This window comes from Bombus vancouverensis, chromosome 5, assembly GCF_051014615.1.
Source record: "Bombus vancouverensis nearcticus chromosome 5, iyBomVanc1_principal, whole genome shotgun sequence".
Classification (NCBI taxonomy): Eukaryota; Metazoa; Arthropoda; class Insecta; order Hymenoptera; family Apidae; genus Bombus; species Bombus vancouverensis.
The window spans coordinates 12,092,126-12,113,519 of record NC_134915.1 but is presented as its reverse complement, the minus strand read 5'-3'; the positions used below and the strand labels follow the sequence as shown (position 1 = coordinate 12,113,519).

General features: G+C 32.4%; 6 protein-coding genes and 1 long non-coding RNA gene across 10 annotated transcripts; 4 read left to right on the top strand and 3 right to left on the bottom strand.

Annotated features, from left to right (window-relative positions):
- The first annotated feature begins 62 nt into the window (after positions 1-62).
- LOC117156067 (DNA mismatch repair protein Mlh3-like) lies at positions 63-2,503 on the top strand. Its single transcript, XM_076618385.1, has 4 exons — positions 63-903; positions 986-1,255; positions 1,317-1,478; positions 1,547-2,503. The coding sequence occupies exons 1-4, from the start codon at positions 841-843 to the stop codon at positions 2,348-2,350; spliced, it is 1,299 nt and encodes a 432-aa protein (XP_076474500.1). The 5' UTR covers positions 63-840; the 3' UTR covers positions 2,351-2,503.
- A 26-nt stretch (positions 2,504-2,529) lies between these two features.
- On the top strand, positions 2,530-3,579 carry LOC143302413 (DNA mismatch repair protein Mlh3). The gene is made up of 4 exons (XM_076618692.1): positions 2,530-2,538; positions 2,569-2,692; positions 2,772-3,116; positions 3,302-3,579. Exons 1-4 carry the CDS (start codon positions 2,530-2,532, stop codon positions 3,577-3,579), a joined length of 756 nt encoding a protein of 251 aa, XP_076474807.1.
- Positions 3,184-8,141, bottom strand: LOC117156068 (uncharacterized). The gene is made up of 6 exons (XM_033332776.2): positions 7,942-8,141; positions 5,818-5,958; positions 5,454-5,612; positions 4,506-5,376; positions 3,993-4,422; positions 3,184-3,911 (listed from the first exon to the last, which is right to left on the bottom strand). Exons 1-6 carry the CDS (start codon positions 7,991-7,993, stop codon positions 3,678-3,680), a joined length of 1,887 nt encoding a protein of 628 aa, XP_033188667.2. The 5' UTR covers positions 7,994-8,141; the 3' UTR covers positions 3,184-3,677.
- A 43-nt stretch (positions 8,142-8,184) lies between these two features.
- Positions 8,185-11,645, top strand: LOC143302655 (uncharacterized). Its single transcript, XR_013058319.1, has 2 exons — positions 8,185-8,283; positions 8,411-11,645. It is a non-coding gene; the product is annotated as an uncharacterized LOC143302655 (long non-coding RNA).
- On the bottom strand, positions 8,589-11,866 carry LOC117156062 (uncharacterized). The gene is made up of 6 exons (XM_033332763.2): positions 11,708-11,866; positions 11,397-11,636; positions 11,248-11,319; positions 9,513-10,593; positions 9,026-9,440; positions 8,589-8,944 (listed from the first exon to the last, which is right to left on the bottom strand). Exons 1-6 carry the CDS (start codon positions 11,757-11,759, stop codon positions 8,711-8,713), a joined length of 2,094 nt encoding a protein of 697 aa, XP_033188654.1. The 5' UTR covers positions 11,760-11,866; the 3' UTR covers positions 8,589-8,710.
- Positions 11,867-11,996: 130 nt separating this feature from the next.
- LOC117156074 (glyoxalase domain-containing protein 4) lies at positions 11,997-13,842 on the bottom strand. Its single transcript, XM_033332786.2, has 6 exons — positions 13,710-13,842; positions 13,602-13,651; positions 13,201-13,466; positions 12,962-13,117; positions 12,709-12,884; positions 11,997-12,639 (listed from the first exon to the last, which is right to left on the bottom strand). The coding sequence occupies exons 1-6, from the start codon at positions 13,797-13,799 to the stop codon at positions 12,532-12,534; spliced, it is 846 nt and encodes a 281-aa protein (XP_033188677.1). The 5' UTR covers positions 13,800-13,842; the 3' UTR covers positions 11,997-12,531.
- A 464-nt stretch (positions 13,843-14,306) lies between these two features.
- Positions 14,307-21,054, top strand: pigeon (gamma-secretase activating protein pigeon). Of its 4 annotated transcripts, none has more exons than XR_013058317.1 (11): positions 14,307-14,447; positions 14,623-14,759; positions 14,845-15,160; positions 15,235-15,497; positions 15,566-16,713; positions 16,881-17,222; positions 17,291-17,505; positions 18,280-18,483; positions 18,553-18,624; positions 18,693-20,531; positions 20,607-21,054. XR_013058317.1 is itself a non-coding variant. In XM_033332758.2 (11 exons), the coding sequence occupies exons 1-10, from the start codon at positions 14,390-14,392 to the stop codon at positions 18,761-18,763; spliced, it is 2,826 nt and encodes a 941-aa protein (XP_033188649.2). In that variant the 5' UTR covers positions 14,307-14,389; the 3' UTR covers positions 20,607-21,054. The 4 variants fall into 4 exon arrangements, 3 of the variants coding, with proteins under 3 accessions (XP_033188649.2, XP_076474490.1, XP_076474491.1); XM_033332758.2 differs by having other exon boundaries at positions 18,693-18,763; XM_076618375.1 differs by lacking the exons at positions 18,280-18,483; positions 18,553-18,624; positions 18,693-20,531; positions 20,607-21,054 and adding an exon at positions 18,004-18,153.
- The last annotated feature ends 340 nt before the right edge of the window (positions 21,055-21,394 follow it).

Here is a 21,394-nt window from a genome sequence, read left to right as displayed (position 1 = left end):
TAATTATAACTACAAAATATAAGTATAATGATGTCGACTTACAAAATTTAGAGTAGATTTCCAATAAATCGTCCAAGAATCTAGAATAACAACAAATCTATGGTATTTATCAAAAGCTGTGACCAGTAATTATAGTCATCTCTAAAATTTTTATACGTGTCGTCGACAAGAAAGTAATTTTTGTTTAAATGGAAGGCAATCATCACTCTACTCACATTAAAGGAATTTTTCAGAAAATTCAAAGATCAATATTTCGTTGGTTACCGGTTGCTGATAAGCATTTATAATGGAATTCTGTCGGCAACTATTCCTTTCTTATCGACTGCGACACTCTTCCTTATCGGTCACTGTACGCATGCGTAGATGTTATTCGGATGCTGAAATTGGGCGCATTTCAAAATTTCTAAACACGCGCATACGTTATGAACATCTTCTTTAATTCGCATATAGTAAAGGTAATAATAGCATTTAGTATTATCATATAATATTATTTAGTAATACGCATAATTTGCAACTCAATGGAAGAAAAGAAGATTAGAATTGTTGAGTGGTCTAATGCGTATAAATCTGTGAATAATCGAAGTTTTTTAAAGAACTAAATAATAGAAGCTATTGGTGAATATTATATTTTAATCTTCATTTCTTTTCAAAATATTCTATTCTCAGAGATGTTATTCTGAAACATCTTTAAATCCGATAATAAAGTTGTGGGATATTAAGTAACAGATCGTAAGATCGAAAGATTGTTATTGATGCTTTTCTTTTGTTGATTGCTAGTAGAGGGAGACAAAGGCGCGTAAAAAACTTCATTGTTGTAGCGTGAACGTGGTTCAGATTAAAATGGAAGCGTCAATTATTGCTGCTACTAATGTGACGAATATTGCAGATTGTGTGTTAGAACTGGTATATTACTATTTAAACAAATATAAAGTACCACTTATCTTTTGTCTTTTGTTTTTGACATTTTTATAAATCTCCTCAACAGGTGTCAAATTCTTTATCCGCTAACGCTACAGCAATTGCAATACGATTTCACATTGAACAACGTAAAATTCAAGTAATAGACAATGGTATAGGAATACCGAAAATGCGATTAAATGTGATGGCAGAATACAATAATGAAACTTCTTTGAATTATTCAAATATATATAATTTATGCAATTGGAGAAAACATACGATTATTAACATTCGTAGATTGTCTAATGCTATGATAATAACATCTAGATATTATTTGTCACGTAAAACATATATGAAGGTAATCTTCATAATTAAGAATTCATTTGAAGTAGAAACTAACAAGTTGTTAATGCTCACAGATTTTCAAAGTAAACTGTGAACCAAGAATTATTAAAATTGAAAGAAGACCTTCTCAAGGTACTACAGTAAGCATTCATGGATTCCATGAGTTATCCTTAAATAAATGGAATATAACTTTCATGTATCATTTGATTGGAAACATTGCCATAGCCAATCCTCAGGTAAATGAATACTTGATATTTATAGGTGTTCCTTATATTTCAAATTAAGATATATTTTATGTTTCCAGACTTCATTCACCATAAGAGATGATCATCAAAAGAAAATTAACATGATAATCACTAAGCCACACAATCCAATATATATTTTTAAGTCATTATATAGCCTAGAAGTGTTACTTCATAAAATATGGTATATAAGATGTATGAAGAAGCCTAATATCAAATACTGTGCATACATTGGATTAACTGATTCTAAAGATACAGCTTCTCAATATATTTTTCTAAATAATAAACTTGTTCATTGTCCCTTAATCTTAAAAATAATTTCAACTACTTTCATTAATACATTAAAGTTCTTCGAAAGACAACAATATGAACATATACCAAAGAAAGAGGCAGTTTTCATTTTACTATTTCTTGTGTGTAATAATTATACTTTTACTATTGAAAATAAGAAGCGAACTTTAATATTTTCTAATATACAAGATTTAATGGAATGTATTAGGAGCAAAATATTACATATTTTTACAAGAGGTATTAAACCTTTATGTGAAGAAGAATTTAGAAAAGGTAATGAAACACGGTTGACTGCAGAAGATTTAGTTACACCTGTTTCACAAACTGATAATCTTAACAAAAACAGTATGCAGTCAACTCTTTCTGAATGGTCTAATTGGTCTTATCCTAAGGATTGGAAACAACTAGAAAATGATTCGCTAAAATTCTATAAGCATTTTGATTTCCTGCCAGAAAAATTGCATAAATTACTACGTGGAAACACAAAATTGATAAAAACAGACATTTTAAATAAATATAACGGAAGTGTATGTTCAATCAAATTGAAATCTGGATTGCAGAGTAAACATTTTTAATCTAATCAGAAAATTATAGTATGAAATTATTTATGATATATTTCCCTATAAATTCCAGATATATTGTCTCATCAAGAACTTGACATACGTCCATGTAAACCTGTCCAGCGATTTCGTGAATTCACTTTAAACAAGAAAGTTTTGAAACTTATTAAAGTAAGTATATAGTTGGAATTACAATGAGAAAAGTTGAACTACAACTGATCATGTAATTTCAGGTATTAGGTCAAATAAATAATGAACTGATAGTAGGTTTAATAACCCAAAATAATATGAAGATGCTTTTATTAATGGATCAACATGCAATTCATGAAAGAATTAGATATGAGCATTTGCTTTACGGTAAAGCTTTACAAAAATCTTCTATATAAAAATAAAGTAAAAAAGCTATACTGACATTGATTATGTAACTGATTTTTAGGATATGAATCACAGATAAGAACTCAATTGTTTTCCATCAAATTAAAAGATCCTATAATCATACAACTTCCTGCGAGTAGCTGCAATTTACTCTTATCTAATAATATGATATTAAAAAAGTTTGGTATAACGTTTAGTGTGATAGATAATAACACAGTAATGATACGTGCAGTGCCAGAATGTTTAAGGAAGAACAAATACTATCATGATGAATTAAAACTAAAGTTAAAAGTACAGAATCTTTTAAACGAATTAGTACAAAACTTTCCAAGTTATGATAGCAATTATTCAACCAACATTTTACCATTTACCATTCACAACGCAATTGCAATGGAAGCATGCCATGGTATGTTCTTTCTTTCTTTTTCATTTATAATTTTGTAAACAATTTAATAAACAAAATATACAACATGTAAAGTATAAATAGATAGAGTATATATTTTTCAGCAGAAAATATCAATAGAATAATAATCTCATCTTTTTGTACATTATAACATTATATTCACTACCATTTAATGAAAAGTATTTTAGGAGCTATAAAATTCGGAGATCCACTTTCATTAAAAGAATGTAAGCGGCTTTTGAAATTACTAAACAAGACGAAGATACCTACTCAATGTGCTCATGGACGACCATCCATAATACCTCTATTGGATCTAACAGATTTAGAAAGACGCCATATAAAAATCGTTCGGGCAAGTAATAGATTTTTCGTATGCTATATATTAAATAAAGGGGAACTCATTTATAGATTCATTCACTTGCAACAATTTAAATTCTGTTCTACATATTTTTATCAAATTTTTTAATTCTTCTCAGTGAAATTGCGTAAGTCAGTATTACATTAGCTAACATATAATGTAAAATCTATTAAATGTTATAAAATGCAGATTTTATTTCAACTAAACTAAACGTCAGGATATCCCGAAATTAAAATATCTTTTCCAAAGTAATTGACTCTGCTCACGAAAATCACAAATTCAGTTCCTCCTAAAGAAATTGGGCAAGGGTTGTTAGGCCGAGTAAAGAAGCACATTGTATACAAAGCGAATTCCAATTCCGGTGATGTACCGACAAAAATGGTTGAGACTGGTTGCACTATACCGTTTAGCGATGAACGTATTTTTAAAACTGCTCCTTTCTGTAAAACATAATGCAGTGAACATTAACAATATGAACTTTTTTGATCGTTGGTTTACGAATATTACATATTGTTACTTACATCACCCAGTTTGACTTCCTTCATATATCCAAGATAATTGACCTTCTTCTCTGCTTCTTGCTTCGCGTAATAGATCCAATTATGTAGTCCAATTATATCTGAGTCAAACTGTTCAGCTAGAAACACAGTTTCAAAACCGGAACTCGACGCATCTCCGTCAATTCGTTTGAATTGAGAGAACCATATGCGCTTCATAGTATCCTTAAACTCATATTCATCATCTTGGATGTATCCTTTATCGGCCAAGAATTTCATCATTGATTTCATCACGTCTGTTTCTAGGATCTTATCAAGAAGTTCCGATTCCTCTTTTCGCTCTTCTGACGTGACCGTCTCTTTCGTTTTAACGTTAAGTTCATAGTTATCGTGTAAAGCTATCACGGCTTTCACGGTTGGAATCTCGTAAGCTTCGTTATTCACAGTCAGCAACCTGAAATACGTAGAGTTTGGAACTATAACACCAGCTTATGATTTATTTTTAACTCTAGGAGTTCAAAGTAAATGGATTCTCACGGTTCAGCAGCGTCGTCGCTGGTGCTATCATCTTTCTTCTGGCCTTGCAAATTGATCGTTATATGCTTAAGAGCACTGTTCTTCTCTTTCTCGAATAAATTTTCCGTTAACTTTTTGATGTCATCATTAGAGGTGACGAATCCCAGAGGATTAGGATTGTTTTGTGCTGAATCTTGAGAGTTTTGATTATTCGGTGATGCATTGGTACCTGCGTTATTCTGTGAAGCTTGAGATGTCTCAGCGGCAGGTTGAGCAGCTGATTGAGCTGGTTGAGGCTGAGCAATCGAACCAGCTGCTGGTTGAGCCGTAGGAGCTGCGGCAGCTGCCGGTTGATCAGAATTTGGAGGCGGGACAATAGCAGTTCCATTATTATAGTAATTATTATAAGTAATTTGGGTGTGGCTGGGGACCACTTCGCCAGTTCCGCTACTAGTGCCTCTCGTGCCATAGATTCCTCCTGGTATTAATCGATTCACGGCTGCGTTCACTCCGGCGCTCACACCAGCGAAGACGAATGCTTCTTTTGCTAATTGCCCTATACCAGGTTTCTGTCCTTGCGATAAGAGAATCGTTTGTTGTGGCGTCTGTCCCATGGATGGACTAAAAGACTGTCCAAAGCCTGGATTGTATCCACCATAAGATGGATTTCCAGGATAAGGTGCATGTCCTCCTATTCCAGGATTGTAGCTTTGACCAGGTGCTGGATTATAACCATGACCTAGAGAGGGATTGTATCCTTGACCAACTGGATTGTAACCTCCAACTGAAGGGTTGTAACCCCCAATTGATGGATTATGACCTTGCCCAGGTGATAGATTCGGGTTGGAGTTGGTATGATAAGGATTGCTGACTGGTTGACTAGGATATCCACCTAGAAATCATTGCCCATTAAATATTTTAGTCTATGAATATTACATTAATATCCGGTCTAAAAGGAGTATCGGATACCTGAAGGCTTGTATCCAGATTGAACGTTAGTCGCGCTAGTCTTAGAACTCTGTTCGGATATAGGAGCAGATGGTTTAGGCGCGGTATTGATATTGGTTCCACTTGCTGGTTTCTTATCGTTCGCAACGTTCCATCCTATTTTATCAGGAGTGGAGCCTCCTGTACAAGAAATAACCAATAATTTATGATCGTTAAATAGCTAAGTTTACTTATCGATACTACTGGCAAGTCACCGACCAGTTAAAAAGAAATTGAATACGTGGGCAGTTAATCGATAATCGAGCATGTGTTGCTGATGATTAATTCCATTGCAGAGCGCAAAGGACGCATAATATATTGTCGAATATTTTCATACGAGAATTACCTTGATTACTTTGCTGGTACGTATTTCGAGAATTTTGAGATGAACGAGGACGAGGTGTTGACCTCGAACGAAATATAGAACTCCCCCAACCACTGCTGCTCCCGGTTCTCCGTCCAGACCATTTTCCTTCCCCGATGTCGACTGTGAAAATTTACCACAATTTAAGTACGACTCAGTACTTTTGAATGAAAATTCTCGGTAAATTGTACACAAATTATATATATATATATGTATATATTTGTCGGAGATGAGGGGTCATCGAAGCCTTTCTTTTGGAATTTTTGGGAAGATCCCCAATACTTTAGTCTAGACTATTTATTATAGCTGTACTTAAATGATAAAACTTTATGCTTGCCCGATGGTGAGCTTGGGCTCGAGGTAACACAACTGGTCGCCGAACGTAGCCACGGTCACGGGATGAAGGCTTTTACCTAACAAAGAAGTGCCAATATTGTGGGACACACGTTGTATTAACAATCAAACCCTGGGCAGGAGCAATGTCAGCTCTACGCGGGCAGCACATCGTCTGTACGTGCAGTATTATACCGAGCGTCACAGCAAACGTTACCTTGTGCTTCAAAATATATTATACGTGTAACAAAGAGTTACCCCGTTGACCGTGGATTCGTTATTGAACCTAAGAACATTGTCACTAACATCTCGAGTGTTTAATCACCACGGTTATTTGTCAAACTTTGGAAAAATCAATATTTACACCAGTAAATATAATCTCTATTGTACAACAACGATGGCTAGTCCGAATGAAGATTCATTACACGCCTATAAACCTAACGCGACATATATATATATATATATATAGCTTATTGTGTGAACAAATTATCTGTTATCAAATTAACGAAGCGTAAAACGAATGAAATCACTGAATAGAATCTTGACGGAGATTACGTATTCAAACGTACATTATTCTGTATGAACAGAATGCGATGCAATCATTAAAATTTAAAATATTGCACACAGAAGTTACCATTGGTTAAATAGAATGTACCGCGTCAGAGAGTTTGAAAGAAATAATATTTCAATTTTGTTCATAACGAGTGCTGCGTGCTCGAGTATATTATTCCATTACGATTCATAATATTCCACCTACAACTTGTTGAGCTTCTCTATCAATCTATGATAAATTATTCTATATAGTCACTAACAATTTAACAATTCGCTAAATAAAATAATGATATATCGTTAACACGCGAACCTGATTATTTCCATTAAATCTATTTGAATGTCAAGTATTAAACTAATCTCCATGTTTTATAAACTAAATGCTCTTTAAATATATGGGACCATAGTTCATCAGTACTGTTTTTAGGATGCTAATATTTTGTTTCTGTATGTTATTTTAGGGTAATTTTGTATTTAGTGCTACGATAAAACTTTGAAAGAGCAAATAAAATCTTTGGAGTTGATTATCAGCACTCTATTACCGGAGTAGTAGTCGTTTACGTAGAAACCACGGCTACTTGACAAATTTCATGAAACCTAATTAGATTTTCATGACCATATCAGCGGAACAAATTCCACCTTTCGTGGAATTGCTTGAGTGACTCAGTGCTCGCCTCCGTATGGCTGCGACTTTCTAGGGAGAGTTACGATCTTTTGCGACTTCTTTGCGACTTCAAATACAGACAAATGAACACATGATACGATGCTGGCATGCATCGGTGTACGCTCAAGCACAAGTAATTTAGTCTCGGCGAACTTATTATGAATTGTTTGGTTGCAGCTTCATCATGCAGTTAAACATGCAATTAAACAGTTCATAGAATGCTTTGTTCTCGAATGTTTTCTCTGTCTTTAGAATTCCTTCAGTTCAGTTATATCGTTTAGAAGCTTGAACTCTTAATCGTGTTGACACCGTAAATAGGCAGTAATTTTACAGACGTATAAATTTACATACAAATTTTGTTAAAGTACTTTCACTTGGTCGTTTATAAGTTTAATCTCATAAAATTCCTTGTAATACATTCTAACGTGAATCGTGAAATATTGCATCAAGGTAAAACCCAGTAAATCCATTACCACATAGTTGAAACATTCAGCAAAGGAAGGACGATTTCTTTTTGCCGTTTTAAATTGGTTATGCTATTTATAAAGAAACTTACTTACCAAACACGAACAAAACGAGACTCGTGCAGATCAGAGCTATCTTGATGTTCATGTTTCTCGCTATCTGACTATTTCGGTTGTTGATTTACAATTCAAAGTCGATAGTACGATCAAGGATTTCTTCGTAGAATGATCGATGCGCACTGCTTGACGGTTAATCCGTTACTAAAAGACTTCCCGTGAACTGACGCATACTAAACTACGCTGAAACTAGTTTGGAATTACAAAGCGAGTTATACGTTATACGTCGTGGGCTTTCTCCTCTCGCATTGATCTTTGATGCGTTCGCAACAAATAGTAGGGATCTAATAGAACAAACTGGTAATGAAGGAGGTTCTTAAGGTAATGACATGTCCCTGACTTCTACCTGCAAGGACGTTGCTCTTCATAAATATTTAATGGCTCTGTTCCTTCCAGCGTCCTTTTGCAAAGATTTTATTCAGTGATTAATTGTAATTTTATTTTTCAGGAGAAACCGAATTTTACGGCCTTAAGATTGTATCAAGCCAAAAAATTGAAAAATTAATTGAAAGAATTGGAGAAGGATCCAGAAGAAAATAAAATATATTTTTTTATTTTTTACTTATAATAAGTATTTCTTCATATTATTGAGTTCAATATCGTTAATAATTTAATATTATAAAATGTTTTCTTTTTGTTAATAACTTTATTGCTGATAATGAATTATCTACATATATAGAGCAATGTAGCCTACATTATATTGGTCCCTATATATACAATAATTACTACGTATAAAATATCTTGTATATTAAAACATTGGAGAAGCGAAATCTATAATTTGGATTCCGAAATAGGCAAATGAATGCGTATAAATGGTGAACTTAGTGGCGCCGAGGGAAACTGGGCAGAGATCATTCGGTCTTGTGTAAAAGCATATTGTGTACAAAGCCATCTCCAGCTCAGGTAAAGTACCCACAAATATTGTTGCATTTTGTCTAATGTTTCCATCCTGTTGGAAGTTTAATTTCACCAACGAAGCAGTCTGAAAAAATAATTATATTAAATGGCTAACATAGTATTATTTCAATAAGAATAATTCTTTAGTATTTCTTAAATCATTTACACTTCCAAGATCCAATTTATCTACATAGCCCATGTAATCTATGCGTTTCAAAGATTCTTGGTTTTCGAAATAAATCCAATCTTGCACACCAATAATGGCTGTGCCATATTTTTCAGACGCAAACACACGCTCGAATCCACATGTACTTCCGTCGAATACAGTAAACCAAATTCGACGAAGTACGTCTTTTCTTTCGAAATCATCCGGAGCGATAAATCCACGATCAGCTAGCCATTCCATAGCTCTTGACATCTCGTTTGTATTTAGGAAGATGTCGAGCAAAAGATTCTCTTGTTTCCTTATTTCCAAACTGCGATTCAATTTTTTACGAGAATCATACTCGTAGCTATCGTATAGAGTTCGTATTACAGAAATTGATGGATACTCTAATAATTCTGGGTCTACTTCGAATAATCTAAAAAAAGAGATTGATAAGCGAGAACAATCACTCAAATTATTTAAAAGTTGACAATGATTAGATACACACGGCTCTTTGGCTTCATCCGTTATGTTAGCTGACGTAACTCGAGTCTGTAAATTCATTTTTATGTAGTTGTTCATGTTGCGCGAATTTTTTGCGAACAGCTCTTCTGATATTCTAAAAAGTTCATCGTCCGAGATCGTATAATCAAATGATCTGTTTATATTAGCAGGATTATTAGATCCAGTTGAAGAAGTAATTACATTCTCATTTATGCCTGATCCAAAGACGTGTCTTGTAGTTGAACTTGGAATGTCTGGTATGTTTGGACTCGCACTTCCTGATGAAGGGATATTATTTCCTCCTACATTTGAAGTAATTGCCCCATTTGGAAAATTAGGGAGTCCAGTTGGAGAGGTAGGAAATTCAGTTCCTTGTGGTACGTTTGTGGAATTCATTTTGTTATAGCCGTCAGATACAGTATTAAAATATTGATTGTTGTAAGTAACATGAGTTGTAGGAGTTGGTGGGGCAGAGTCAGCAGGCTTTGTTTCTACGTAATGAGTATGAGGATTTATTAATCTATTTACTCCCGCATTAATTGTTGAAAAGACAAGCGCCTCTTTGACCATTTGGCCAAAACCTCGACCAGAATCTTGTTGTCCAGGCATCATTAGAATAGTTTGGCCAGGTACAAATGGCTGTACTGCAGGTTGTGCAAGTACATGTGTTTGCTGTGGATAATTAGAAGGAGAGTGTCCAGGTACATTAAAAGCAGGTCCAGAAGGATGTATAGAGTAAGGATTCCCTAATGGCATTGAATTTGCTGGGTGAAATGAAGAGGGATGTGTAGAATAAGGATTCCCTGATGGTATTGGATTTGTTGGGTAATTTGGATGGGAAATAGGATTCGAAGATATATGTATAGGATTAGTAGGATAAGTACCACTAGATGAATGAGTCTGTGGATACTTGAATCCAATTGGAGGTGGTTGAAAGCCTGGTACAGCTGGTAGAGAATTTGGAACAGGCGATTTATTAGCTTCTGGATAAGCTAGAGAATGTTGTTGAGCTGGTACAGTTGGTTTATTGTCTCTTAAATAAGGATTACTCCAGGTCGGATTTGCTTGGCCTATTGTTGCCTGACCTATAATATTAATATTTTCACATATAATCTACAAACTGGTATATGAGTCAATTTTTTATAGTATTTATGCTTTGAGGTAAACCCGCAGAAAATCTCATATTAGGTTCCTGGGGCTCAGATAGGTGATAAGGTAAATTTTGCTTGCTTTCTGTTACAGCTTTTGGTACAATAAGATTAGTTACTATAGAGAACGGATATGATGTTCCAGAAGGCATTGTTTGAATTTATTAGAAGACATACATTTTTTAATTCATATTCTATATTTGATATATAAGATGTTTAGTTTAATTGAAAATGATAGAATATGTCACAACAGATTAAAGTTATCAAAAAGATGGTTTAGCAAAAGTTGTTTGGTTCAAAGGGGACATCATATAAGACAAAGATAACGTAAACACATGAATAGCCTCTCGCGTCTTTCCTTGTCTTTCATATGGCAAATTAAAGTTAAAATATCTGATAAACTAATAATTTCTCAACATAAATAGGTTAATAGTGCAAAAAGATAATTTGCACCATATAATGTTTCTCTTTGAACTAAACAACTTTTGCTAAACCATCTTTTTAATAACTTTAATTTTTTATGAGATATTCTGTCATTTTCAGTTAAATGAAACAGTCTGAATATTACTTAATACATAAAATAATACTTACCTGGTCGTGTAGCTCCTCCACCCTCAGCTTTTACGAAATCGGTATTAATATTTTTATTTTGTTGGGTTGGTCCTAAAATTATGATCAATAACTGTATTAACTAAACTATAGTATATAGCATATTTAAATTATATAACATATTAAGTTACCAGCAGAATTTCCTGTAGAATGTGAAGGTTTACTATTAGATACTCCATAGTCATGAACTCCTTGATTAGAATTTGCTCTGTTTGATGTTCTACCATATGGGAATCCATATGATGTTCCAGATAAGGATCCACGTGACGTTCCATGTAATGTTCCACGTGATCTTCCATGTGTTGATCCATGAAATGATCCTTTACCGAAACTTATTTTACTGCCAAACTTATATTTTGCGCTAGTACCATCTATAAAAAGTATATATGTAACAGATTAGTAATAAAAATATTGTGTAAAAAAATAATCAGACTATACTTACAGATTACAAAAAACACGCAAATAAATATAAGAAAATACGTCTTGAATTTCATTATTACAGTAAGTACTGTTGTTGCACTAGTAAACTGTAAATAGTAAACTGATATCGTCGATACGTTTGATGGAGATATATATATATTCTAGATATATTTATCAAACTTCTTTTCCTAGTAAATGCATTACGTCTTGCAATATTATCTACAGGCTTTCCTTAAGATCATACTACATAATAAGGGGTCATTGCTAATGACCTCAGAGAGATATGGACATCTCTGGTAGTGAGAACAACATTTCTTAACAAGTTTTTATTTGATCTCATTAACAACCTCCACCAGAAAATACATATTTTTTATAGAAACATTAAATTATAAAACAAGTTTTGTAAACTCTTTTGTACTTTAAACTTAGTAATGTAACAATATACTAATAAAAAAGTTTTGTGTTAGAAAACAATTCATGTTGATCGTTATATTATATGTAGAGACGATGAACTTTTTCCCCGCCATGAATTGAACAAACTACTCTTTTATTCAGAATTAGAAAAATATGTACAAAACTACAGAGTCTTAGTAACTTATACTGTGTAAAGTTGTAGAGTGTAAGAGTTAAATGGATATGGGTGGAATCGCTTTTACATGGCTCTGCAAGGCAAGAGCTATATGCAGCATGAGAACCAGTGCATTGTCTCTGTTATATAACATATTTTTTCTAAAATATTGAAGTGGTATTAATACAGTCTCTCAAATTTATAGAAATACTGAGATAAAATATTGTCTTTTTATAAAAGATATAGCTTCAATAGCTTCAAAGTATTATCTTAATTGTTTATCCTTCTTTTTTAATATATCTATCCAAAATTGCTTCACTAGGATAATCTGGAACTGATAATTGGCGAAATGCTTCATCATCCACAAAGCAAATTTCATGACCATCCTAAAAATAATCACAATTGTTACTGTACGTGTATTTTATTTAAAACTGCAGTATTTTAAATGTACTTACTGGGTCAGCAAGGATAATAACTCTTACAGAAGCTTTTCCTGGAGTATCTAAAGTGATTAAATCAGTCAATATCTTATGTTTATTATCTTTTATTCTCTTTTGAATTTCTGGTTGTTCTGCATGAGGAACTGAGAATGCTATGCGTCCATAAGCTGCAGCGTGATCAATTTCAGTACCTAATCAAGCAAGATGTGCTTAATCATTACAGCAATCTGTATTATCAAAGTATTACACAACATTATGAGATCATTACCAATATCCTTAAATTCAATCTTTGCCTGATCTTCACTGTATCCTAATAATACGCTGTTTTCAGTTTGATCAAATACTTTCAAATCTAGAATATCTTTCCAATAAGCAGTAGTTTTTTCAAGGTTTGAACTGGACAAAGTTAATTTTTCTACAGGATCTGTTGGAGAAATAGTCTTTTACTTAGATGTAATCTAAGAAATATATGTATATATTAGAATTAAAATAATTCTATATTAATACCTTTATCTAGAGGTTGTGGTTCATCAATAACATAATACTTGTAACCACCAGGTGCTTGTAGAACAAACTTCCCATTTTCTTCTTGCACTGGCCATCCACCTGATCGTGCTCTTTGAAGTGCTTCCCTAGACCGGATTGTTATCCCACCAAAATCATTTCCCGTTTTGTATTCTTTGATCCCATAATTATAAGTTAACTCTATAACAAAATGAGTATCTTCTGTTCCATATCCTATCATGGTTTTGCTCCATCTATTCCCATATGGTCTACATAGTAAACGTAAGATATTTCATCATAACAATTCGCACAAGATTACTATATAATATATTATGATTGATGATAATATATTAGACAAAGAGTAAATACAACAAATGTGTACGTGACTAAAGTTAATTGCGTACCCATTGCAAGCTGCTTCACAGCCTTCGGCAAATTCCTCGTGCCGTAACACCTGTAAAAAAAGAACTTGCGTAAATCCAGCCATCAATTCGAATTATTAAACTACTAACCTTCATCCCAAGAATGTCCCTGTAAAATCTGCAAGTTATTTTTCTATCTGGTATTTTAAATACAAAATGAAGCGCTCGTCCGGTGACCATTTTTGACAAATCTATTTTTGCAATCGTTACACAAAGAAATACACTTCCAATTCTTTGGCGGATAAGACGGGAGGCGTATACCTACTATACTGATTACGCACACTGATCTCTTCTGAAGAAAAACTGTTGCTTTAATACCTTTGCGGTTCTCTGTAATGACTAATCATTAAGAATTGAATTAACGTTATATATGATTCAAGTATTCATTCTAGGCAATTATTTTTACTTACATCTTGAACTATACGTATTACTGTTGACGTGTCTTATAAACGATATCTTGTTATCAGTATCTAAAAAATATAAAAATATTTTTATCTATTTGGCTTGTCTATACTGAATTATCTAATAAGAATTTTCGTAACAAAGGTGGCGCTAATAAAAATTTAATACAATTCAGACGGTGATACAAATTCACTATCAACGTCAAATCGATATATGTATGGTAGCCATAACAGTAGCTGACAATATATTAGATAATGTCAAAATACACATACGATCTACGCTACTTATCAAATTGAAAACTATTGATCGTTTCTTTAAAATTAAAACATTATACAGTATTATACATTAGAGAAGACTTATAGATAGATATGGTAGAAAACCTTGCAGCAAAATTATGTTTACTTCTGTCAGAAAAAGCACATTCAGGTAATTGCGACAATATATAATTTTTAATTAATGATGCAACTATTTTATTTATAAGATTTTAGAAAAATTGTGTATAAGACTAAGGTTACGGGTTATAATATAAATGTTTGTTACATCTAACATCATATATAACACGAAATAAAATGTGTCTGTGAAATGAAAATTTGATTTTTAGCCGAACAATGGAAATTACTGGGTCAAGAGAAGGATGGTTCCTTATTAGTTGGATGGACAGAGGAAACTGTAAAGGACAATGTAAACATATCATATACAGTTGTAGGCCACTACGACCGGATTAATGATAAGCTACAGGTATGTTAATCTATATACAATACTAAGAATACAAGCTTTTTTATATAAAATATATATAGTATAAATAAAATGCAACATGATGCAGGTATTGCACCAATTCACAGAGGTATTAAATATTGTACAAGCAACAATAAATCAAAGTCGTACTGTTTTTGGATATATAATAAAACAAAAAGTTTCTGTAGAGACAAGGGTAAATTCAGAGTCTATAGAAGACAAAGATCAGAGTATACCAACTGAAATTGAAATGTATGAAGCATTTATTGTTGAATTAAAAGGACAAGAAGTAAATATACACAGTTTGGATACAAAGAAATCTAAACAAGTGAGAATTCAATTTTTATATAAAGAAAAAGAACATGGACAATGGGATAAATTTTTGTTATTAATTCATCAAGAATGTAAGAATTGTGTAATATATAGATTACACTTATATTTGTTAAGGATTACTAAATTTAATCGTTTAATGGTATAGGTATTATAATATACACTGTAATCTTTGATACGTCTGTATCAGATGTTTATTCAATACAAGAATTAAAATCTGAACCATTAGTTAAAGCATTTATTTGGGCTCAATGGGACATGGTAAATCAGGTTTTATATCATATACACCATAAAAAAATTCCAATAAGTTTAGTTTCTGAAGATGAAGAGGAAAAAGAAAATAAAACAGAAAGAACTAATCCAACACTTAGTGGTCTTCAATTTCATGATGAATTGCCGCATGAAACAGTGGTAAGTAACCAATTGCAGTTTAATAATAATTTCCACATATTTCAAACAATTTATTTTTTCGTCCCCAGCTAAATATACCACTGAATTTACCTCAATTATCAACTTCTTCCAACTGTGGGACATATGAGGATGATGTTATACCTTTAAGGGTTCACGATTGTTCTCTAGATCTTATTGTAGTTTCTGACCCTAAGGGAATGGTCTGTGTTTGCCATCATTACTTATATCGCCCAGTAAAACCACAGCAGCATGTACTTAATTCATTGAATGAATCTAATACAGTGCACTTTGCATATTCTGTAACACTTCTTCATCGCAGCTGTGTGATTCATTGTGTTATACCAGGCATACCATGGTCTCATGCTAAACTTATACGACCGACATTTGCAATATATGAACATCATCACATGATTGTTCTTGTACCAGGTCTATTTACTCATGTTCTCGAAATTGGAACAAATCATGAACCATGTTGCCACATATTATGTGGTCCTTTAATTTCCCTTCCATCTCGTTCTTCTTATTTGGTACCATTGCTTGAGTTAGAAACTAATACCAAAGGAAGCAAAAAAAAATATGATACAGCTTCCCTAGAAGGAAGCAGTACATCTCAATTTAACATGAACATATTAACAATAGACTTACCAACACTGGATTTAGTACAATTAACAATCTCATCTGACTTTCTTACTGAAGTATTTCGTAAAGAAAATTCGATAGAAGTACGCTTGGGTATATTGCACTATTTTCTTTGTCATAGAAATGATCTGGATATTATTTCAGAATTAGTATGTGCGATTGCAGAGAAACCTAGATCATTGGAAATTGTACGGTACATGCAAGAAATTCTCATTGGTGGTTCATATGCTTTAGTACAAAAAAATTTATTAGCAGATGCTATACCTTTATTGGCTTTGTTGCCTGTTACGACTATGGAAGAGTACATAAGTTTTGAAATTAAAGTGAACGACTTAAGTATAACATTGAGTCATGAAAAATTATGGAATACATCTGTAATGTTACTATCACCGCAACAAAGGTTGATTCCTTACCGCAGTGACTTGTGGACTCGATTGTGGGATCAACTTAGTAAAAATAACGGAGATAAAACAAGATTTAAGCCGAGTAAAATTGCAGAAAAATTATTAGTTTCTTTAGCATGTTATCAACCTGAAGCATTATCCAGATCCAGTACACCAATGTCTCCAAGTGGAGGGTAACATTTTAAACAAGTCTTTATTTAACCCATTTAATTACATGAATGTTTATGAATAACTTGCACATCTCTTTAAATAAATTTATATTTTAATTTCAGCAATTCTCTTATATTTGTAGTAGCACAATATTTTTGATAAAAATTAATTTGTATTAATGATATTGCAGATTAGTTGTGGCTACAGTGTCGCTTGGAGATTTATCAAGTGGTCGTAGTAATAAACTCATGGACTCAGGTTTGCTATTTAATGAAACAGAAAGTTGTACTGCTTCTAAGCAGGAACATATTGTATCTGTAAATTTACGAGAATTATCCATGTATTTATTAAAACATGGTACCCAGACATCATTAACGCATCCTAAGGGATCGTGTACTCCATTACACGTTCACGCAATGGCAACTAGACATGTGGCTGCGCAATTAGAAACATCGCGGGCTCTTTGTCAAATGTTATGTCGAGCGGCTAGCGTTGATCCACGAATTGAACAAGAGCGCGGTTTTATTCTTGTGTAAGTAAATCATTCGTGAATAATTATGCATATATTGCAACAAAATTTAAATTAAGATATCATTTTAGCGATCAATTAGACGAAATAAGACGATGGTTATTGTTCGTATTATTGGAGCGCTATAGGCGCGCAATAGAAAGTATAGCATTTCCAGCACCACAAGGATTCACATCGTTTTTTACTTATCTTGGATATAGAACCTTAAAATATTCAATGTTTTTACAATATGTACAACGATCAGTATTCGAATTACAAGTCGATGTCAGCAAAATTATTATGGCTGGTATATTCTTTAAATCAAAAATTTATTTTTATTTCAAGGGGGTATTCTAGTCTAGAAATTTGAAAAATCGAAAAATTTTTTTTCATATTTCCAAAGTTTAGACATTCAAGAATATGTCCTTAAAAGGATTTTTCAAAATATCAATTATTTTATGTGTTACAGCCATTTTTGTGACGCGGCATCTGCTCCGGTCTGACCGGAACAAATGAATAGTAGACGGTAGACGTTGTCCGAGTAAACTTGTCTCAAAACTTTAAACGCGTTTTTCTCGAAACTACTTTTTTCAAGTTGGCGTGCACGATACCTCAAGTTCTAATGAACCGATTTATTTGAAGTTTGGTGTGAATGTTCTTTATACATTTCTCTATCGCCTCAACCACGCTCTGATCAAAATTTTTTTCAAACAGCCGCCATTTTGTGAAAAAATATTGTTTTGACTTTTCCAAGGTTCATGCTATAACCCCATCTATACTAATTAAGAATCCGTTATTGCTTCAGATGACCAGAAGGGTTGAAATCATGCACGCCAGGACACCCTTTTTTTTTGGACCTCCTACTTTGCCAGTTCATAACTGTGAATTTTGAGTTTTTTTTAGTTAATTTTTTATGTAATCTTAAAGTATCAATAAACAAATGATAAAAAATGGATAGTAAAAATTTTTTTTTGTTTCGTTTGTACAGAGCTTCAAAAACCGTCCGAAATTCATGCCTCTAGACTAGAATACCTCCTTAATTTTTAATATTTCTATAATTTTTATTTAATATTTCTTACAGATATTAGTGATACAAAAGAAAATGCCATTCGTAAATTAACTTTATTGTCTTTATTACCAAGATCACGAGCGAAAAGACTTTTAAATCAATGGTTACATCCTGTTAGCTTTATGTTCAGAGCTCGTGAACACGCTGCAAATATTTTATCTGGTGAGATATGCCAAAACCGAGGTAGAACATTGCAATACAGAAATCATCATAATGGTAAGGATACATAATTAACAAAAACTCAAATATTTCCAGCTATGTTTTTATTAAATAAATTATATACAGGTTTAGCAGCATTTCCTTCAGCAGATCGTTTATCTCCATTGGACACATTTCTTGATCTTCTTACAGCAAAAGGTATGAACCAAATATATTATTAGATCCCACAAATCTTATTTCAATTATAAATTAATTATATTTTACAGCTAGTCTAGCTGAGTTAGATTTTGGCCTGCTTATAGAAGCTACAGTAACATCTACAGAAGATTTTTTATAGGTAAATGTATTCTAATTTCCTAGAATCAGTTATAATAGAAAGTGTAGTGCAAATAGTCATCCGATCGTGCAAAGTGCCATTAATATCTTCCAAAATATTTAGTATTTATGAACATGTAATTTTAACCTTATTTTATAAATTCTCGTGCATTTCTTATCGAAAATTCTATACAGGGTAGAGATTTTAAATAGAATAGTCAGATAATACACTTTAAATACTTAGATAATTTAACTAATGCTCATGTTTCTATTTGCATTATGTTATAGTTGGATAAATCAACAATTAATTCTTATGACTATTTTAAAAATATTTTATATTTTAAAATTAATGTTTATTCCACTCAAGTTTATAAACTGGTTACTTTATGATGTTACAATTGCATAAGTGCTGCAAAAACTATATCTTTGTTTTCTGTATACATCATGATCCGGTTTTCTTCCGCAAAACTTTGTCAGCATATTCTACAATCAAAATTAAGAAAAAGAATGGTGTATGAATATAGGCTCTTAAATGCTTTATTAAAAAGTTATGACAAAAATATGAAATGATAACAGACTAATATTTCTATGACACAGCATAAGGACACATTGCTGATATCTGTCTGATATTACACAAATGTTTACACATATTGTAATATTTACTTGCTAAGATCAGTGAGTTGGTTAACCAGTATGGCAAAGGTTAAATGACCATTACCTTCAATGATGGATAAGCCAAGGGGAAATAATTCCTTAGCCCCCAAGATCATTAGGTATCACATCAATAGATCTTTGCTTGTGAGAAATTGTGAAAGAAGAAATTTATTATTAACGTTTATTATAAAGTTTATTATAAACACAAATTAGTATGTGTTAGGAGTTAATGCAAAGAATTTATGACGTATTTGCTGTAATTAAACAAAATGATCAAGAAATTGTACTATAGTAAACAATTGTAATAATAGACAACATATTTAAAATGGAATTATAATGTGAACTTGAAAATGAAAGCACTCTGTTGTCATCATTATGTTTGCATAACAGTTTTTTCTTATTCTTGCCTATAGACTATGCAGATAAAGTTTTGCAGAAAAAATCTGAACACCCTGTATATTACTAGTTGAATTTTTGTTACTAAGTTACTATAATTTTATATTAATGTGATTAATCAGTTAATCAAAAGCTTGTGTGTGATTTTCTTTTGTAGTTATTGTTACATTAGTTTATCAGTATGTGTCACAGTGTGATATACGTATACAAAATGTTCTTGAAGTCATGGTACAATCAGGAAGGAGATGATTCTTTACGTAAAAGTAAGTTGAAAGTATAGATTCCTAGGTCCCGTATCTTACATCCCACTTCCTATATAATGTATCCCGCAATAAATAACACTGCTTTTCATACCTAATACCTCATAACCTACATACTACTACATTTCTATCCCACTTTCCACATTATTTAAGTATGTAATCTATATACTATGATATATCCAACATCTATCCAGTATTCCAAGCACAGCTTATCCCTACCCCTAATTCACTTAATTCACATCCCAAGTCACATCACCTGGGTCATCTTCTTTCTGATCGTATCATGATTTTGAAAATACCCTATTTGCATCATTCAACAATTTTTGAATTGTGCAGTGTGAGTTAAGTTACAAAAAGGATCATTTATGAGAAAATTGTAATCTGTGTAAATCTTTTGTGCGTATTGTGAAAAGTATTACAAAACTACATATCAGAAGATATGTACAAACATACAACAGTATTAATAATTTTTATGTAAAAGTGAATATGAATATTTAAAAAATGATTTTGTGTTTCAATATTTACCTATCTTAATATATACTTAATTTTTTCCAGATATTACATTAAAGATAGAAGGTAAACAAATTTCTTATTTTGAATTTATTTCCTATGCTTGCATCAGAGATGAATAAAGAGATCACCGATACAATGTTTAAGAAGTTAGCTAAAATGCGCACTAAAAATAAGAGATTCTAATGACAAACGTCCGAATTGTACGCATATTTCTTCTCCGATGCTCTTGGCAGGAGAAACGTACGTATATACGAGAAGGGAAATGTTCATTCGTATCGGTGCAGCGTAGAGATAAGCGAAGGCTAGGGGGCTAAAAAACATAAAAATGTTTTAAAGCTTTTATTAAATATCAGAAATGAATTGCCTTTTTTGGAATTGATTACAGAAAAATCACTTTGGACTTAAACTTATAGTAATTGGAAATGATTTAAGGATTGTACATATTGGAAGGATTTTAAATGATTAAACGCTTTGTTCATTTGTAAAATAAGATTGTTTTATTCAAATAAATTTATAAGTTTAATAACTGTACCTTAAGTGCTAAAACTATAAGTGCTCGTAGTACGGAGCAGCAGTTTTATCATTTGTTTTTGAATCGCCTACTTTCGGCCAACTCGGGTATGCCCAGGTACGAATCCACATATTCCTTCTTGTCATGCATATAAACGTTTAGAAGAGATATGCATATAATTCATGTTCAGTCGCTGGATGCGGTAATTCATAGAGCAAACTTTTAGGTGAATTTCATTAGTAAGCCATCGGCCTACTTATCTCTGCTTGCATTAAAAAATTATCTTTTATTTTTATCTTTCACGCTTTTACGAATGGTA

Excerpts from the sequence above, each read along its gene's own strand:
- LOC117156067 (XM_076618385.1), top strand. The coding sequence starts at position 841 with ATGGAAGCGTCAATTATTGCTGCTACTAATGTGACGAATATTGCAGAT. Across the intron at positions 1,256-1,316 it reads CACGTAAAACATATATGAAG|ATTTTCAAAGTAAACTGTGA; the intron begins GTAATCTTCATA and ends TAATGCTCACAG. Across the intron at positions 1,479-1,546 it reads TTGCCATAGCCAATCCTCAG|ACTTCATTCACCATAAGAGA; the intron begins GTAAATGAATAC and ends TTATGTTTCCAG.
- LOC143302413 (XM_076618692.1), top strand. Across the intron at positions 2,693-2,771 it reads ATATGAGCATTTGCTTTACG|GATATGAATCACAGATAAGA; the intron begins GTAAAGCTTTAC and ends ACTGATTTTTAG. Across the intron at positions 3,117-3,301 it reads TGCAATGGAAGCATGCCATG|GAGCTATAAAATTCGGAGAT; the intron begins GTATGTTCTTTC and ends AAAGTATTTTAG.
- LOC117156068 (XM_033332776.2), bottom strand. The coding sequence starts at position 7,993 with ATGAACATCAAGATAGCTCTGATCTGCACGAGTCTCGTTTTGTTCGTG. Across the intron at positions 5,959-7,941 it reads TCTCGTTTTGTTCGTGTTTG|TCGACATCGGGGAAGGAAAA; the intron begins GTAAGTAAGTTT and ends AAATTTTCACAG. Across the intron at positions 3,912-3,992 it reads AGGAAGTCAAACTGGGTGAT|AAAGGAGCAGTTTTAAAAAT; the intron begins GTAAGTAACAAT and ends TATGTTTTACAG.
- LOC117156062 (XM_033332763.2), bottom strand. The coding sequence starts at position 11,759 with ATGAAATTCAAGACGTATTTTCTTATATTTATTTGCGTGTTTTTTGTA. Across the intron at positions 11,637-11,707 it reads TTGCGTGTTTTTTGTAATCT|ATGGTACTAGCGCAAAATAT; the intron begins GTAAGTATAGTC and ends TACTTTTTATAG. Across the intron at positions 8,945-9,025 it reads ATAAATTGGATCTTGGAAGT|ACTGCTTCGTTGGTGAAATT; the intron begins GTAAATGATTTA and ends TTATTTTTTCAG.
- LOC117156074 (XM_033332786.2), bottom strand. The coding sequence starts at position 13,799 with ATGGTCACCGGACGAGCGCTTCATTTTGTATTTAAAATACCAGATAGA. Across the intron at positions 13,467-13,601 it reads TGTGAAGCAGCTTGCAATGG|ACCATATGGGAATAGATGGA; the intron begins GTACGCAATTAA and ends TTTACTATGTAG. Across the intron at positions 12,885-12,961 it reads GATTGAATTTAAGGATATTG|GTACTGAAATTGATCACGCT; the intron begins GTAATGATCTCA and ends TTGCTTGATTAG.
- pigeon (XM_033332758.2), top strand. The coding sequence starts at position 14,390 with ATGGTAGAAAACCTTGCAGCAAAATTATGTTTACTTCTGTCAGAAAAA. Across the intron at positions 14,760-14,844 it reads GGATTAATGATAAGCTACAG|GTATTGCACCAATTCACAGA; the intron begins GTATGTTAATCT and ends AACATGATGCAG. Across the intron at positions 17,223-17,290 it reads GAGCGCGGTTTTATTCTTGT|CGATCAATTAGACGAAATAA; the intron begins GTAAGTAAATCA and ends ATATCATTTTAG.